This window comes from Canis lupus, chromosome 25 (assembly GCF_003254725.2).
Source record: "Canis lupus dingo isolate Sandy chromosome 25, ASM325472v2, whole genome shotgun sequence".
Classification (NCBI taxonomy): Eukaryota; Metazoa; Chordata; class Mammalia; order Carnivora; family Canidae; genus Canis; species Canis lupus.
Window position 1 is genome coordinate 23,806,918 of NC_064267.1, and position 18,049 is coordinate 23,824,966.

Below are 18,049 nucleotides of genomic sequence, written 5' to 3' on the forward strand. Positions count from 1 at the left end.
CTTCCTGGAAGCCTGGCGGCTGGGGGGCTCCGGGCGGGGGGGCGGCCGGGGCGGGGCGGCCGGGAGCCGCTCCGGGCCCGCGGGAGGGGAGGGGAGGGGAGGGGAGGGGTGTGGGGGGCGGCGAGCCGCGGGATCCCGGAGGGCACGGGCCTTAGGGGCAGAGTTACGGCCCGTCATTAGCACAAAAGTTTGGGAATCTGGCAGCTTTCCGAGCTGAGCAGTGGGGCAAAGGCTAGGAGCAGCCCCGGGGAAGAGCGAGTTAGCTACGCGGGAACAGGGGCCGGGGAGCGGTTCCTGGGCGCCGTGGTCAGCCGAGAGGCGGGCTCGGGCTCGGGCTCGGGCCGGGAGGGGGCGGGGGAGGGGCGGCGAGGGGCTGCGAGCGACGCCGGGCAGAGCGCGGCGGCGGGGCGGTTGGAGCGCTGCGGGGGCCGGGGCCGGGGCCGGGGCCGGGGGCGGGGGGAGGGGGCGGAGGGCAGGGCCGGGAGGTAGAGCCGAGGGGAGTTCCGGATCGGGAGCGGGAGAGGGCGGCAGCCGGAGCGGCAGGGGTGGGGGAGGGAGGAGGTGCGGAGCCGGAGGAGGGGGAAGGAGGGAGGGGAGAGCGGTGGCGGCGGCTGCGCCGGGCTCCGTGTCTCTCGCCGCCGGAGGAAGATGAGGCTGAAGATTGGGTTCCTCTTACGCAGTCTGCTGGTGCTGGGAAGCTTCCTGGGGCTAGTGCTGCTCTGGTCTTCCCTGTCCCCGCGCCCGGACGACCCGAGCCCGCTCAGCAGGATGAGGGTGAGTGACCCGCCCGCCCCCTCCGGCGGCGGCGACCTGCAACTTGTTTTGTGCGCGCGCGCGGCGGGGGCAGGGGCAGGGGCAGGGGCGCGGCGCGGCGGGGCCGGGGTCGGGTCGGGTCGGGTCGGGGCGGTCGGGGCGCCGCAGCTCCGCAGGTGGTGCCGCTCGGGGGCGCCGAGCCCCGCGCACCGGCTCCCGGCCGCCCGCCGCCGGCCCGCCCCCTCGCCGCCCCTTCCTCCCGCGCTTCCCCGCCCCGGGTCCACGCCGGGACTGCGGGGCGGAGCGGGAGGGGAGCGGGGCAGAGCCGGTGGCGGGCGAGCGGGGCTGGGCCGCCCGGCCGCCCGCTCCTCCGTGCGGGGACCGCCGCGGTCGCGGCCGGGGCCGCGGGGTTGGTCCAGGCTGCGGCCTGTGGCGCGAGCAGGCCTGAAGGAGGCGAGACGCGGCCGGTGCCATCGCCGCCGCTCGGGGCCGGGCCCTCGGAGCCGCCCCCCCTGCCGCCCCGCCCGTCCGGGGATGCTCGCAGCCCCGGCTCCCCCGGCCGCCTGCCCGCCGGCCCGCGGGGAGGGAGGGAGGGAGGGAGGGAGTCGGCGCCCCGCCTCCGGCTCGTACGGACAGCGCCGCCCCCCGGCGCCGGCGGCCGGGAGCCCGGGTGGGTGTGCGGCCGCGGCCTCGCCCTCGCCCCCGCCCCCGCCCCGGACCGGCTCTCCGTCCCGCTTCCCCGGCGGGCAGGCGCGGTGGCCCGGGGAGCCGAGGGGCGGCCCGGCTCGCAGTCCACGCTGCGGCCGTGCCCGGGGATGGGGTGTGCGGCCGGTTCCTCCGCCCGGGCTGCGGCAGGGGCTGCCCGCGCCGGAAAACTAACTTGCGCGGCTGGGCTTGGCCGTCTGCTCCCCGGCCGACCCCGAGAGGCGCCGCGCTGCGGACCTCGGGCGGCTCCGCCGGGCGCACCTGCCTGCCGCCGGGGCCGGGTGTTCGCCGGGACCCCCCCCCCCCCCGCCCCTCGCGGGGGACGGTCTAGCCCGGCGCCGCGGCCACTGCGGCTCCTCACCGACTCCCCCACCCCCCTCCCGCGCCCCGGCCCCCGGCCGGCATCTCCCTGAAAAACGAGCCCTCTCCCCCCGCCCCCCTCCGTACGCCGGGGCCGGGATGCCCCGGGATGGCCCGCTGCCCTGGGGGTGCCGGGGGGGGGGGGTGCGGTGCTGAGTTCAGAGCCGCCCAGCGGCCCCGGGGCCTTGGGAGGACTTGGCCGTGTCGTCAGGTGCCTTTTGCAAATATTATCTACGTTGCGTCTCTGTGATCTCCTTTATTAACTTCCCTTGACATTAGCATCAGGAAGTTGAGTGGGAAGGCATCCTTTTAAGAATCCTGGGAGACTTATCAGTTTCTGTCGATAGGACGAAATTAGATTTTACTCTTAAGACTTAGTATGTGAGGTCTTAACTGAAGTGGAATCTCTTCGAGAGACCTGGGGTGGCGTCCCATCCAGGTCACCTAAGGTAATGATAATAAGTACTAAGTTTTCCTTTTAGCGTGTTTGTGGTTTGAAGCCTCCTAGGTGTCACAGGCTGATGGTGACCTCTGATTTTTTTTTTTTCTTGCTTTCAAAATGATTGATAAAGGATAACTGAATATTGCAATTGGGAGTATTTAAGTCCTCAAATGGCCTTTTACAGAGAGCTAGAAGTGTTAAAACTCCATTTTCTAGGAGAGAAACTGAGGAAAGTCTGACAAAACTAGCCATATTCAAAATGTCCTGCAGTTCCGTGACAGGTCTTTTAAAGAGATGGTGGAGCATCTACACCAAGACTCCTCTCTTTTTGAAATACTGTATTAGGGTGGCTATTATAAGTACCAAGCCACAGGGCTGATTATTCAATAGCAGGTGGTGATATCTTGATTTTTGGTCCAACTTATTTGATAGTTTGTCACTGGGTCCAGTGTAATTTCTATCACTTACCAAAGAGAGAAGCTGGCTTCTTACATGTAATGGACGTTGACAAGACTGCTTGTGTATCAGGAAAGCCCAAACCTTTTATTACTCTTATAGGCAAATGTTAAGTAAGCAATTTAAGGCATAATTTATGAGTCCTTATGAGCATAAATAAGAGACTTTTACCTCCTTTTATTAAAAACTATCCTAAGAACTTCTGAGATCTAACACTAGAACATTTCCTTTAGGGAAGGTTCTGCTAGTAAGCAGATTCAGACTCCTGAGTCTCCCTTCCGCCTTCCAGTTCTTTTCATTTGAGTATGACTGCAGACTCCTTCACCCACTGTGAGACACCTGCCTCTTCTTTCATGCCTATCCACCTGTGGATCTGTGGGTTTTTTTTTTTTGGGGGGGGGGTCCCCTATAAATCCCTGTAAATGGCTTGAAATAGGCTAGAACAATCTACCAAATAAAGGTTCTGCCTCTACCCTGGCAGGCTTGTACTTGTGGCTTCACCCTGTGCCACTGTTTGTCTTGTACTTTCAATGTTCCGGGCAATAAAATCTGTAGCAACTTGCTCCTTTGTTTTTGTTTTTGTTTTAAGCCAGGACTACTACTTTATATCTGGGGGTATCGAGGTCCATATTATAAAACCTAATACCCACGGTCAAGATGAGAAACACATTTGTTATCTCCGTCCTCTCGCAGGGCCTTTTGCTGTTTTTCTGAGGTGAATGATGTGAAAGATGATCTTACTGTTCAAATGGTACTCTGTTGTGTATGATATTTATTCAACAAACATTTTTGAGTGCCTGCTATGTACTAGTGCTACTTATTTTTTAAAAATATTTTATTTATTCATGAGAGATACAAAGAGGCAGAGACACCGGCAGAGGGAGAAGCAGACTCCATGTAGGGAGCCCGATGTGGAACTCGATCCCGGGACTCCTGAAAGCAACCGCTGAGCCATCGGGCATCCCTAATGTTAGTTATTGAACTACTTACCTCTAACCTCATGGATCTTACAGCCTGGGGAGGGGGGGAGCACTCCGCATTAATCAAGACTCTACAAATCAGCAAATAAAAATTATGCTAGCTGGTATGAAAAAAAGCCATAGGGGATAAAAGAACAGGAATTTGGCCATAAAAGTCTTACCTGAAGAAATGACTATTGAGTTGAAAGCTGAAGATTTGAATACAAATAGTTGTTGATCTGGATGTGGGAGGAAGGCATTCCTTAAAGGGAGAAGTATGTGTAAACGTCCTGAGGTTGGAAGTGGTATGGTGAACTGAGGAACTGGAAGAAGACCAATATAATTAGAACATGGAGAGGGAGGGGTGGCGTGGAATGAGGATGCAAATGTGATATGGGTCTTTAGAGCAGTAGGAAGCCATTGAAGGATTTTCAATGAAGGGGAGATGTGATCAGATTTGTGTTTTAGAAGGATCATTCTGGTTGCCTGCAGGGAGTATAAATTGATTTGGAGCAAGAGAGCAGATAGTAGGAATCCTATTGGGGGTTATAATAGTTCAGATGGGACATGACGTTGCTTGGATTGGCAGGGTGACTGGAAGTGGAGAATTGATTCAAGAGCTATTAAAGATGCAAAGGTATCAGGACTAGTTGATTAGATGTGGGAGTGGAGAAGAAGGTGTCAGGAGGTTTAGGTTGATTATTTGTCACATTGAAAGTTCTGAAGACAGACATTCACACATTTTTATGTTCTATTTTATGGTTATGGGAAGGCTTACTTTTTTAGGCTTTATCCTCTGGATATTTTCAGGTCAACATTTATTAAGACCATCTGTTTAGTACTTACAAGGTGCAGAAAGTTCCTTTTAATTAAATAAATTATAGTAACTCTCAGACCATATATCCCAAATTTTAGTCCTGAATTTAAAGCTGAATTATAAGCCTCTGACAATAAAGGTTTGTAATGGAAATGTTGAGAGATCTTCAGTGGTTTTATTGTACAAATCCAGTACTGCATCTGGTGAGAAGCTGCTGGTAAACTGATGATTCTTTGTAGGTACAAATGTGACCTTAGTCAAACCATTAATGCCATTTGGGTTTAGAGCATACACAGCAGGGCTAATTCAGGAATCCTCCTAGGCAGAGAGGTGTTAAGCAATAAGCAAACTAAGACCCGTTGAGAGGAATATTTCTTAAATGAGGCTGAGTAACTGAATTGATTACCCTGTCACATTCGAGTTCCACCTTACCAAACCCTTTTTATCTCTGTGATGATTGATTGCAACCTGAAAGACTCTGCTCTTGACCTTAAGATTTGATTTCAAATGGAAGCTCCATTGATATCATTAGGAGTAGAGCTCTATCACTTAGCAAAAGTGTAGTGCCTTAAGTGGTCACTGTTGTCTCACTTCTCCAGTTGAAATGCCTCAGGATTTGTTTTTGTTCTGTGTAACTGTCCTCCCTCCCACCTGTAATGAAAAACTCCCATAATACCAAGTCTGGGAACTCTGGGCATTATAGATCTCCTGAAATTAATGCAGACTTTTTTTTTTTTTTAAGATTTTATTTATTCATGAGAGAAGAGAGACAGAGACAGGCAGAGGGAGAAGCAGGCTCCCCATAGGGAGCCCAATGCGGGACTTGATCCCAGGACCCCAGGATCACACCCTGAGCTGAAGCAGATGCTCAACCTCTGAGCCACCCAGGCATCCCTAATCTCTTGAAATTAATGCAGACATCTATGTATATGTGCTTTTTGGTGGGGAGGGGATTGAGACTCAGAAGCTTTTGCATTTTACTGTAAACCACTGACTGAATCCTTTGAAGGCAGGGTTTATGTTTCTTGGAGTAGCTCATGGAGTATCTACCCCATCTACCAAGGTGCTGAAGCCTTCATTCATGTCTCCCCCTGAGGTCTGGACACCCTAGAAATGCAAACCTTCCTAAGAATCCTAGATCTGTGGGTTTTGTGGAAGGGTTGCCCATCCAGTGGTCAAAGGTGAGGCATCAGTCCTGTTACTGTACCACACTTCTTCACCTTCCTTCTAGCAAGACCCCATTGGAGAATACTAAGAACACCTTAAATAAAAGATCCTGCTATAAAGAGATCTCCTAGTTGAAGAGCTATTCAATACATGCATGGCCTGGGTTCCTTCTTTTCTTCCTAATCCAGTAGCAATATAGGGAAACACTGAGAGCTGTCACAGAATATTTTGTCAAGAGCCAAATTATAGGTGGAGAAGGTGGAAAAGAGCCATCCAGAGAGTGTGTGGTTATTAGTAAGAAGGAGTGAAAAAGTGTTAGCCAGTTGAATTTGGGTAACTATTTTGTGATTGAGACTGGCTGTGTGGAATGGGAGATAAGGTGTGGGCTGCAACAGTTTGGTGTTAGTATAAGCTGCATTAGATCAGCCAATCCTAAATTGGAGGCAGAAGGAGAGAGAAAATAATGCAACATGAATGAAAAATCAGAATTCTGAGCTTGGACCATTTGTAAACAGACTATTTGTAAATTCTAACTCCAGAGTTCTAAAAAAGAGTTGGTCAGCAAGATTTGAGTGGCTCTTGAATGTAGGAAAATGATTGTGATTATCTGACTTCAACCTAGATCATTGTCTTTGTTCGTGTTTTGAATTATAATTTTCTTTCCTGAAGAATGAATGTACAATCAGACAGAAGGAGAGAAGTGATTAAATTAAGAATTTACAATTTCTATAATAAAATGAACATAGCTTGAGTCTATGAGAGGAATGATTTTATGGTTGGCTTTTATATGGCAGAAGATGAGGAAGGGTGAGAGGGTGAAATATGCCTTAACATTGTGGGCAGAATTCTTTGTAAAATTGGGAGATATATTTTTATTATAAGCATGAGTCACTTAACAAGTGTCAAATATTTGAGTGTTTACCAAATGCAACCCTGGCTCTAGGCATTGGAGATGCTGTTCTGGATGGTGGTGGAGATGAAAAGTGTTGACATAATAAAGATGTTACTCAAGTCTTGACCTAATAACTGCACAGATGTTTTGTCCATAATAATGGCAGTTTTCTTTTGATATATAAAGTTGGGTCTTTTTATAATCCCTCCCAACCTCTAACTGCTCATTTGCTCAAAATAATATATCTGGGGCTTGCTTTCCACAAGGCACTGAGCTGGGCCCTGGAGATGCAGAAGTGGCAAGAACACAGGCCTCCTCTCGTAGGCGAGATGATCTGTGTCAATAACAGTAGTAAGAAGCAGGTTTTTACAGAGCTGGAGAAGGTGCATGTGCAGAGGCAGGAGCGTGGCATTTGACTAGACCTGGAGTGTCGGATCAGGGAGAGATATAAGGAAGAACATTCTACACTAAAAGGATATGGTGAGAAGAAAGTTTTTTTTTGTTTTTGTTTTTGTTTTTGTTTTACTAGAACAAAGTGATAAAAGTTAAGATTGGAAAAGTGAATTTGGGCCACATTTTGAAAGGAATTAAATGGTACGCCAAGGAACTGGGTTGGGGCTTTATTAAGTCAGGACTTAGAGAAGCTTTTTGGAAGCTTCTGAAGTAGAGTTGTGGGAGTAGTAACATCCATTCATCATCAGCTCTTGGTTCACTAATTCACTCAAGTATTTCAAATATTTATTGTCTGCTGAGTACCATCCATTACTCTAGGCATTGGAAATCCTATAGAGCAGTAAATAATAATAGCAATGATAACAGATAACATACCTTGACTCCTATGTGGCAGGTGAGCATTCTATTTGTATTATGTTTAATTGTAACAATAACTCTCTAATGCAAGTCCGTTGTAATTGTCACTTTATAGATGAGACCATTGAGTCTGAGAGGTGAACTCTTTGCCTCAGGCCATTTACTTAGGGGTAGAGCCAGGTCAGTCTCGTTTGCTCTGATCAAACACTAAGATTTTTAACAAGATAGACCTTCTCAAGTGGACTACACTGAAAGGAGGACATAGAGACAGTAGGCAGGTAATTTCAAATAAAACACTGAAGACAATAAAGGATAACATGAAGGAGAAAGAGGTAGTGGGGACCATGCAGGGAAGTTCAGGGGGCAGTGGCTGAGCTGAGGCCAAAGAATGAGTATATAATACAATTCTAAGGGAAGAATGTTCCAGGCAGAGGGAAAAGAAAGTGCAAAGTCCTTGAGTCTAATGTTTGAAAAATAGAAGGCCAGTGTGACCTAGAACATGGTGAGTTTAGAGGGAGTACAGTATTTGCTAAGCTTGCAGATATAAATGGGCTCTGGGTTGGATGATAAATTGTGTATGGTCCTTGATAAAATGAGTAATGACTTTGTTGTTGTTGTTTTAAACCTGTTGCAGTGGTAAGGCAGGAGCTGTATTAGCTAAGTCCACCAGATCCTGTGGAATCAGAAAAGGCAGTATCTAGTCTGTAAGGTCTAGGTGCTGTCAGAAAGCTCTTTAGAAAGCTTTCTGTATATGCAAAGGCATAAATGGTTATAGCAAATCCCTGGGGACTGCATGGCTGGAAGATGGGATTGGGGAGTGGAAGAATGGGAGAGAGAACTCTAGAAAGCATCTGAACCCTGAAAGATTGAATACTGTGAATGGCAGAGCTGGGCTAAAAGGAATAATCTGGAAACCGTGCAGGCTGGATTTCAGTGAGGAGAGAAGTGCCTGCTAGGACATGAGGCCTAAAGTTAGGAAAGGGGCCAAGACAATTAGTATGAGGAGAGAGAGAGAGAGAGAGAGAGAGAGAAGATTATGAAAGTAGAATTAGCTGGTGTTGCTGGTAGGAGGAGGAGCCCTCTGGATACTGGAAGGGGAGTATGCTGAGACCTTAGAAGGAACAGAACTATCTAAAATGGTGGTTCTCAAACTTCAGTAGGCCTCCTAATCACCTAGAGGGTGTGTTAAAGCAAAGTACTCCAGCCTCCCGCCTAGAATCTCTGATTCAGTAGGTCTGAGGTGAGGCAAGGAATTTGAATTTGTAACTAGCTAGCTCCCCAGTTGGTCCAGGGGTCATACTTTGAGAGGTGCTGGTCTAGAGGATGGGTAGATTGGAGGGGAATAAAACATTGGTTTGCTTTGGCCTGTAGTTATTTTGGGGGGGTAGGGAGGGCATGTAATATCTTACAGACAGTGTCTACTGGGTGGATGGAGCTCAGAATAGGATCAGTACCAGATGCAAAGTGTGCAAATCATTGGCAGGAATATATGTCTGAAGCTTGAGTACCGGATTGGTGACAAAGGAACTATGTGTGGATAGAGGAGAGAAATAGGAGTAGGAAAAAAGAAACCCAGAAAAGGCCTTCTTACCTGAAAGAAGGGAGGTAGAGGGGGGTGGGAGATGAGATGAAAGGAGGCATAGGCAGAAGTAGAAAATTTAGAGAACATCGCCCAGTAGAAAATGGCAAAGATAACTTAAGAGCAGGACCATCAGCAATTTCAAATATTGCAGCATTTGAGCAAGAATTGATCAAAGTTAGGGACTCCGTAAGTGGCTGTGGAAGCGTGTGCCTCCCTGCCTGCTAAACTCACCTGCAGCAGTTGGGTCCTGGTGAGGGGCTACAGTGGCATCTCACGGGCATCTCAGTAAATATGATGACCCAGGGGAGCTGGCTCGGAAGAAAAAGTTCAAGTGGTGAATAATCACCTTCACTAGAAGAAAAATACAAAAAGAGGAAGAAGGGTTTTATTAGAGAACTTAATTATCAAAGGGAGAACTAACATGTTTCGGATTCTGTTTGTTCTGCCTGAATCAGGTGCCTCTCTAAGCCCCACCCTGTGTGTGTATAGAGACACATCTGTACATACATATTTTAAGCTAAACCATAATCCTGTGCTTGTGGAAATATATACTTTATATGCTATACACAGTATATTAAAATGATTATAATGCATAGTAGGTTTTTTTTTTTTTTTTTTTTTTTTTTTTTGCCTTCTTTTGGTCTAAAATCCAGTAACTTATAAAAGGCTGCGACCAGAGCAACATTCTCATATTTGAAGTTGGAGAAGAAACTTTATCCACAGAGTATTAGGCAGTTTTTAGCTTCTAACACATTAATTTGCCTGACGTGTAATTACAGGAAGAAACAGAATAGCAAAATCGCCTGCTCAGCATTTCAGGTAAAAAAATTTTTTTTTTTTTTTTTTTTTTTTTTTTAAACAGTGAGGTCTACCATTTAATTCTAGTTCAGTCCTGTGATCCTGAAAGCAATGCTGAGGCAACATAAACTGCAGTACCCAGGGCTGAAGTCTGTTTTGGAGAGGGAAGCAACCTTTCAGTTGCTTCATTTGCTAAGAATCCTGAATATTTCAAAATGAGAAACGTTCTCATTTCTGCTCCATTATAAATTCCCTTTTGGGCTTGGTAGCATTTTAAAGCGTTACTCCAGAGAAACATTTAAACATGCCAATAGGGAGATCTGATTCAGTTCACTGAATATAAGAACTGGTACACTGAAACTTGAGGAAAAAAATTAACTTTGCATTATCTAATTAGGTTTATAGAATTGCTGCAGAGCAGCCTGGTTTCCCAAATCTAGAAGGTACAATTAACTGTAGTATTATATCAATACCAACTAGTCTGCTAATAGGCTTCCAAGCAAAGCAATTGGAATTTGTTATTACCAAAGATATTTTAAACTGGATGAATTAAAATTAAATCATATACTGTTGGGAGCAGTTCTGTATGAGAATAAAATAAATGACCTAATCATTTTTTAATCTTTAATCTTTTATTGAGTCCCTGGGTTTAAGAATACATCTGGGCCTCAGGAAGTATACTATTTTTCTTTAATAGTAAACATAGATGCTTAATGATTATCTGGCTTAAACATAATTTTAGCATTTGTAGTTCTTTTATAAAATATCTTACAATATGCGATAGCACTTCAGTATTGAAGTACTTTGAGAAGTACTTTGTATTCACTGGTAATGTGTACACTTTACTCTTTAATACCAATTCTTATAAAGAGCACTGAGTGTTAATATGCAACTGATAAATCACTGAATTCTTTATCTCTGAAACTAATAACACACTATGTTAATTAATTGAATTTAAATAAAATTTTAAAGAGTAAATCTTAAGTAAACATTAACTGAGAAATTCCCAAAGCTTTTATTTTTTTTAATCACTCTTATGAGAAAGTGGGTGGGCTGCCATTTCTGTTTTTTAGACTGTAATTATCCTTTGACTCTTGATTTTTTTTTTTTTTTCCTTTTACTAGAAACACCAAACACGCACTCTCACACACTCACAGTGATAAGATACTCTTTGATGTGAGGAAGGTTTGCAGATAGCTTTTTACAAATGTGTGAATGCTTAACTCCTCCAGCTGGAACTTTTGATTTCATACTAAGCCATTGAGGCTAGCTATTGAAGTGAAACTGTGGTCTCAGGTTCGCAATGTAGTATGAGATGCCTGTGAACAGTTTTATAGAATCTTCAGAATTAACACTTGAAGTATTATCATAATACCAATATATCTTTATGCTTCTGAGAATTTTTTTTTTAAACTCTAGAAAGGCTAAATAGAAAAAAAAAGTTCAATTTACTATTAAAAAGATAAGTACTTAAGTCATGATATTTGAAGTGCTCTGGAGGTTCTTTATTTGTCAGCACTTACTACTTCATTTTAAATTTTATTCAATTTAACTTAAATATTTTATATGCATTTCATTAGCATGTTATTGGAAAAATAGTTCCTTAAGAAACCAAAAATGATCGGTATACTTAAAAGAGTCATGTAAATTTGGTTTTGCCAGATTATATGAAAGGTAGATAGGCTAGATAAAAGAAAGAAAAAGATGTTCATATACAGAAAACTAGGAAGAAGCATGATATGTAGATTCCATTTCTATTAAGGTATAGTTTGTCAATTGTATAAACATTTCAAAAATGACAGGAAAAAATCTAGTAGGGGTAAGTCAATTAAATTTTTGTCTGGTTGATTGTTAAATGCAGCTATGGCAAATACATCTTTGTGATGGGAGATATTTGCCTAGAGAAAATTGCCATGCAATATATCCTACCAGCTGGAGTTTTTTGGACAATAACAGCCCATGTGCCTAAGTGAATCTTTGATTTCATAATATAGCCATTTCAAAACTTAATATATTTTCTAAAATAGTTGGCTTATTAGGTATAAGTTTCAATTATGCTTACTTGGGAGGACTTAAATCCAAACCTCTTGCCCCAATATTTCCTTGGCAATTGAATATTTTACTATGCAATTCTTATTAGACAATTTAGTCATTATGCTTCTTAAAATTTAATCTGACAGGATTAGTCTTTTAATCTCTAATACAGTAAGGTGTCTCCCATGTAAGTCAGTATTTGTTACCTCTACAATCTGTTTGCAGGGTTTTACATCTTTTCTTTTGAAAGAAAGCATTTAAAACCTCCTGTTCAAAAGTCTGCTAACTCTTGCCAGGGTGATTTAAAATGAATAAAAAATCCATTAGATTTTTGGCAAATAAGCTCTCAATAATGATACAGAATAAATGACTACAAAGTGCTTTTTAGAGTAATGGAATGGAAATGACTGAAATCTTACTACTTTGCACATGCAGATTTTTCTACTATTGTTGAATGTTTGGTTTAAGCTAAAAAGATCACTGTCAAAATTGGAAATTTTGATCATTTAAAATATATAATTACATTTTAACATTTAAGCAAAGGATTGGTGGAATGCAGAAATATAGGCATGTAGTTTCATTTACTGCTGCTCTCTGTGTGATGGTCCCAGAGGAAATTTGAAGTCCACTGTTTGTAAAAGAAGGCTGGAGGAGAGTGTTGCATTGTGATGGTCAATTAAAATAAATTTGCTTACAGTTCAGGGAGATCCTGGTGGGTGGCAAAGAGAAAAATACTTCTAGCAAATAGCTTTCTGAAATTCTGTCTTCTAAAAATTAGCTAAAAAGGGTGATTTCCAAGTGCCTTGGTATTTTAAAGAAATACATTTTCTTTGTGAAATTAGGATAACTCTTGGTTTTTCTTGTAGTTTAATGTTTAGACTCCAAACCATGGCACCTGTAACTTATGTTTTAAAACAAATGTAGCATACATGTGATCAGTTGTTAACTGAAAATTTTGAAGAGTGATATCATACCTGCAAAGGTAATATACCACACCTTTTCCCAGGTCCTGCTTTTTCCTTAGCATAAGAAAAGAACTGGTATCATCTGAAGTATGGGTATTCTCAGTTTTTTTTTTTTTTTCCCAACATCCTCTTTGATATCTGAGGAAAGTTTTTAATAAACCAGGACTTCATTTCACTTTCCATGAATTACTACGGAGGGAAGAGTGCCAGCCAGTCTTTCTCGAGCAGGCCCACACCTGTGAGTAACCCGAAGAGAATCTCAGCCAGAGAGCCTAATAAATAGTTTCACTGTGGCACAATCATGTTTTGTAAGAGGCAGTTATCATCCTTGACCTCTGCTCAATTAACTGGTAACTCTAAGAGAAAAGTAAATGTTAAAAAACTTTCTTAAGCGTTGGCAAAAATCACTTCCTGAAGATAAAGTGAATGGCTTGAAATGTACTCATTTGCATCTCCTTCTCTAGTTTAAATAACAGGTGCTTGTGTTTAAAAGCAAGTATGTTTTGTGCAATGATTTATGACTCAGAAGAGCTGATGAAGAGTAGCTAAAAGGCAATTGTAAGTGGAAATTAAGGAGTAGGTTTTTAATATAGAATATTGGGAACTTAAGGTAACAGTAAAGGCAACATATATTTGGGATTGTTTTCTAATGAATTGTAACTTTCCTAGTATTTTTTTCAATTCTCCATGAAAATAACTGAAATCTATTTTTTATCTCCTTGGGACATAGGATTCCTTTTGTTGATTGTGAGACATTTGTTGAGCAGTTGGTCCGTTGCTTTGGGTCCCAGTGGGTGCTAAATGTGAGAATGATTCCTTCAAGGTTAAAAAGGTCAGCCATATATTTTATTGACCTCGAGATAGCTAGAAAAACCAAGACTGCCATTAGGACACACAGCGTGTTCCCTCCGAATGATGAAGCTCCAACTTACTCCTGATTTTCTAACACAGGCAGGGGTTATGTTTTCTGAATATACCCAATTCTTTTTAATTAAAGATAACCAAACCTTCACAGTTCTTTATCATACCTGTAACTCTTGTGGTGAGTCTAAACTAATGAAAAGATAAAATTTCATTTCTAAAATACAGATAACTTTTTAAAAGAACTTTTTGCTCTTTCTATAATCTCTATATGCCCCTACCCACAATTCCTCTTACATGTCTCATTTTAACCAAATGCTCTCAGAAGCTGTTGCATCCTATGAATACTGACTAGAAATGGAAGAAAAATTAGAGTTTTGGTTTTCTTGCAAGAGAGTGCTTTCTGTCAGACTGCAGATTTTCCTTGGCATGGGCTTAATTTAAAATTGCCTCATATATGCAGTGATGAAATTGAATCAAACTTAAAATACTATGTGGAACATTTTCCAGATAATGTTTTTGAGAAATAAAAAAGATCTAGAATAGTGGTGTTGAGATTTTGAAATGTTAGCGTCCTAAAAGTAAGTTTCAATCTACTTTCATCAGGTGGACTATAGGCAATGGTCCATTTCAGAGTTTAAGTGGTTAAAAAATAAAGATTAGAAAATATACAAAGCCTTATTCAGATTCCTGTTTTACTTCTATTGCCTTCCCTTCAGATGTAGATTTGATTTAGTTATTTCCTAAATTCATGGGCCAGTACCAGTACTCATACTTGTTTTTATTTAGGATATCCCAAGTGTCTATTTAAAGACATTTGTGATGGACGACTGACCCTCAAAAAAAAAAGTACAACAATAACCAAAACTGTCATGCTTCAGCTGGTTTATGGTGAGGCAGAAAGCATGAGAAATTTGCTGTGTTTCAGTCGGCTCATTATCACTGGGAAATCACCTTTGCCTTGCTCAGAGAAGACTTAGGTCGGTCCAGTCTCTTCGCTGTTCTGTGAAAGCATGTAGCAGTGTGTGTGCCTTCATTGAATGTGTTTCAAGGGTGAATGGTACACATAGTGGCACCTGAAATCTGGAAAGGGCAGTGTCTCTTATATGCCTAATTTATTGCTAGGAGTGAAGCTGAGCAAGTCTCAAAAAGAAAAATGGAAAAGTTCCTTTTGGGTACGGGGAAGCTAATATCCTCTAGGATTTGGATCACCACAATTTCACTGCGAGAATTCCTTGATCTTCTAAGAATACGGGTACTACATTTGTATGATTTTTGTGATCCTACTTCCATGCTTCTTGTCTCCGGCAGTGTAATGAATTAAAATGTACTGGATATTTGGCACGGGCTACAGCTCAGAAATACTAAATGTAGAATTTCGTTTACTGTGGGCTAGTTATCAGGAAGTAGTTGAGATCGAATCTGTGCTGCTGGGAAAGTTTATTTCCTTATGTAAGCCTTAGCGCCTGCCCCTCTTGTATTTGCTGTTTTGTGAACTGTGACAGTTCTCCTTGTTAGGTAAATGACATGCTAGTCCAATAAGAGAGGGAAACTGTAGGTTTAGGAGATTCAGCAACCTCATGGTTTTGGGATAATCTGATAGGCTAGTGGTGTTTTCTGTCGCTGCCTCATTGAGATTTTGAAAAACTGAAGTCCATAATTAATTAAAAAAAAAGATTCCTGGTGTGTCCTTGGGAAAAAAAAAGATTCCTAGGGAAGATACATTCAAGTGAATTACAGTATCCTTTACTAGGAAAGGTAGGGAGTTTGAGCTTTAAGGTGTAGGAGGAAGAGAAGGTGTGCCATCGAAAAGGAGAAGGAACGTTGAATAGTACAAGGTCATGGTTTAGACCAATCATTTGTGTAGGGAGTGGGAAAGAGGGATTTTAAGCCACTAAGTGTGTTTTTCTTTAAAAAAAAAATAATCAAGTTGATAACTGAATATTAATCTCCATAAATACTAAATATCCTGGGGAAGTTACATTGATGTTTAAAATTACTGTGTGGATGTAGCTCCTCAAGAATAAGGTGGATTAAAAATAAAAGCTGACATCATTGTTCAGTAAAAATACAACGGACTCTGACATTAGTTGTCCTGTTATAAATACTGTTTGTTGATAGCCTCGGTGAGCTTTGGCCTAGCAACTTGACTTCCCTCAGCCTCCTTTCCCTCATCTGTAAAGGAGGCGAGGCATTGTTTCTGTGTTTGCATTGGGGTTACATTACCAGAGCTCCTAGGAAAGCATTTGACTTGAAGTTTTACACCCCGTTTCCCCTTCTTTCTCTTCCTTCTTGGATGAGTATAATAATCTGTACGTGGTTTCAAAAGTGCTTAAAGGAATGAAAATACTTACATGAATTTGTTATGAATTTGACATTTTGAATTAGAAACGGAAAGGGGCTGAGTCTTCTACACTGTGGCTTTTGCCTTAAAAGTTCTGTTCTTCAAGGAACCAGTGTTTTAAAACAGGGAAAGAGAAAAAATGACGTTAGGGTTCAAAGCCTACAGCTGAAAAAGAATTCTTGAGATATCTTTGGTGCAAAAAGGTGGTTCTGTTAAAGCATGGGGACAGGACCTGTGGGCAGAAAAAGCTGCACTGGGGTCATGAGGAGTGATTTTCAAGTTGGGAGGGGATGAGGGATACTGTAAACAGCCTCCCAGGTATTTTGGAAGCAAGGTTACCAGGACCTTGAGGGGTCCTTGAGCTGTTGTTAGGAAAAGGTCATATATTACTACCTAGTGAAATCTGAATCATGAAACCCTTCAGATGTATATTGGTGGGTCATATGCTTAGGGATGATTGCCAACATGTATCTTGGGGGGGCGGGGTTAGAGATAAATGACATTTCTAAAGGAATTTTTATATGTTGAAGTAGGGTCAGGCCAAGATTGCCTTTTGCCCTCAGCAAAGTATCAATATCGAGGCAACTGAGTTCCAATGTCCCTCTGCCTTTTCAAGGACTTGTCAATGGGCTGTAGGGAGTGAGAAAATTTAATAATTTCTCTTCTGCCTTTGTTTCTCACATCAGAAAATGCTGTTTATTTCTGAAATATACTCTTTTTTGGAGGCCCCTGGGTGGCTCAGTGGGTTAAGCTGCTGACTCTTGGTTTTGGTTCAGGTCATGGTCTCAGGGTCCTGGGTTTGAGCTCCATCATGGACTCTGCATTTGGCAGGAAGTCTACTCAAGGATTCTCTCCCTCTGTTCCCCCCCTTCCCCAATAAGTTTTAAAAATTTAAATATATTTTTCTCAATATAAATATATATTCCTTGTAGAAAATATTAAAAAATGAAAGCAAAGAAACTAAAAATCACCTATAATCCATCTTACTCAAAGCTAATTATGATCTGTTTGGTGTATTTCTTGGTATTTCTTGCCTGAATTTAAGAGTAGACATGGACTACATATATACTACTTTGTGGATTGCTCATTTTATTTTACTGTAGAAATATCTTAATTTGCGTATTGTTTTTAGGACATTGTCTTGTACACTCATCTTTTAGGATCTGGTCGTTTTAGCACTGACATGGTTTAAGGGAAGAGGACATTAGGACCTATAATTCCCAACACACTTGTATTTCTTTTTTTTTTTTTTTTTCTTCTTCCTAAATTGTCATGTACACTATATTTAACAAAATTGAATTGTTTTCCCACCTGCCCCTTGGAAACAAACCTATGCTTTTAATTTTTAAGTTTTGATGTTTAAAATAATTTTGGGTGCCTCTGGCTAAACCATTAATTAAATGGAGCAAAACAAGTGATCTGAGGGAGAACAAAACTGGAGGAGCAACTACTGAAGTTACTTGTTTTTACTGTCTCCTCCTTACTCGTCCCAGAAGCCTAGTCCCCAATTTAATTTTCAGTTGTGGTTGCTGAACCATTCTAAAGCTCTTAAACCTTTGCTTAGTAAGTATTAAGAAATCAAAGTCACTGCCATGGGGTCAATTATGAGGTGTGGTAAATACATTGTCTTCTTAATTTTATTTATTAACTTTGTTCCTATTGGCTCCCTGTTGTGAAGAATAAGTTTTCTTCCTGCAGATTCAGCTCAAGGACTCCTGGATTTTCTTAAATGCTATGTTCCATATTAACATTTAAAAATGAAAATTATGCCCTTTCTTTTAGTCTTTGTGTAGTTGGGCTACACCTGTGTCACTGTGCAGTGATAAGGCTGTTTTCCTTGAATCTTATTTTATTTTTTTTTTTTTTTTTTTTTTTTTTTTTTTTCTTTTTTTATTTATTTATGATAGTCACAAAGAGAGAGAGAGAGAGAGGGGCAGAGGCACAGGCAGAGGGAGAAGCAGGCTCCATGCACCGGGAGCCCGACGTGGGATTCGATCCCGGGTCTCCAGGATCGCGCCCTGGGCCAAAGGCAGGCGCCAAACCGCTGCGCCACCCAGGGATCCCTTGAATCTTATTTTAAACACACATATATTTATGCTTATAA

At 42.6% G+C, this 18,049-nt stretch overlaps 1 protein-coding gene across 4 annotated transcripts in view; it reads left to right on the forward strand.

Annotated features, from left to right (window-relative positions):
* The first annotated feature begins 470 nt into the window (after positions 1 to 470).
* GALNT7 (polypeptide N-acetylgalactosaminyltransferase 7) overlaps positions 471 to 18,049 on the forward strand; it is a 136,131-nt gene continuing 118,552 nt past the window's right edge. For 2 of the 4 annotated variants that reach the window (XM_025462862.3, XM_025462861.3), the window contains exon 1: positions 471 to 774. In XM_025462862.3, the coding sequence (XP_025318647.1) occupies positions 649 to 774 (126 nt within the window). In that variant the 5' untranslated portion in view covers positions 471 to 648. The remainder of the gene's footprint in view (positions 775 to 18,049) is intronic. The other 2 variants (XM_049101069.1, XM_049101070.1) reach the window with 1 other exon arrangement.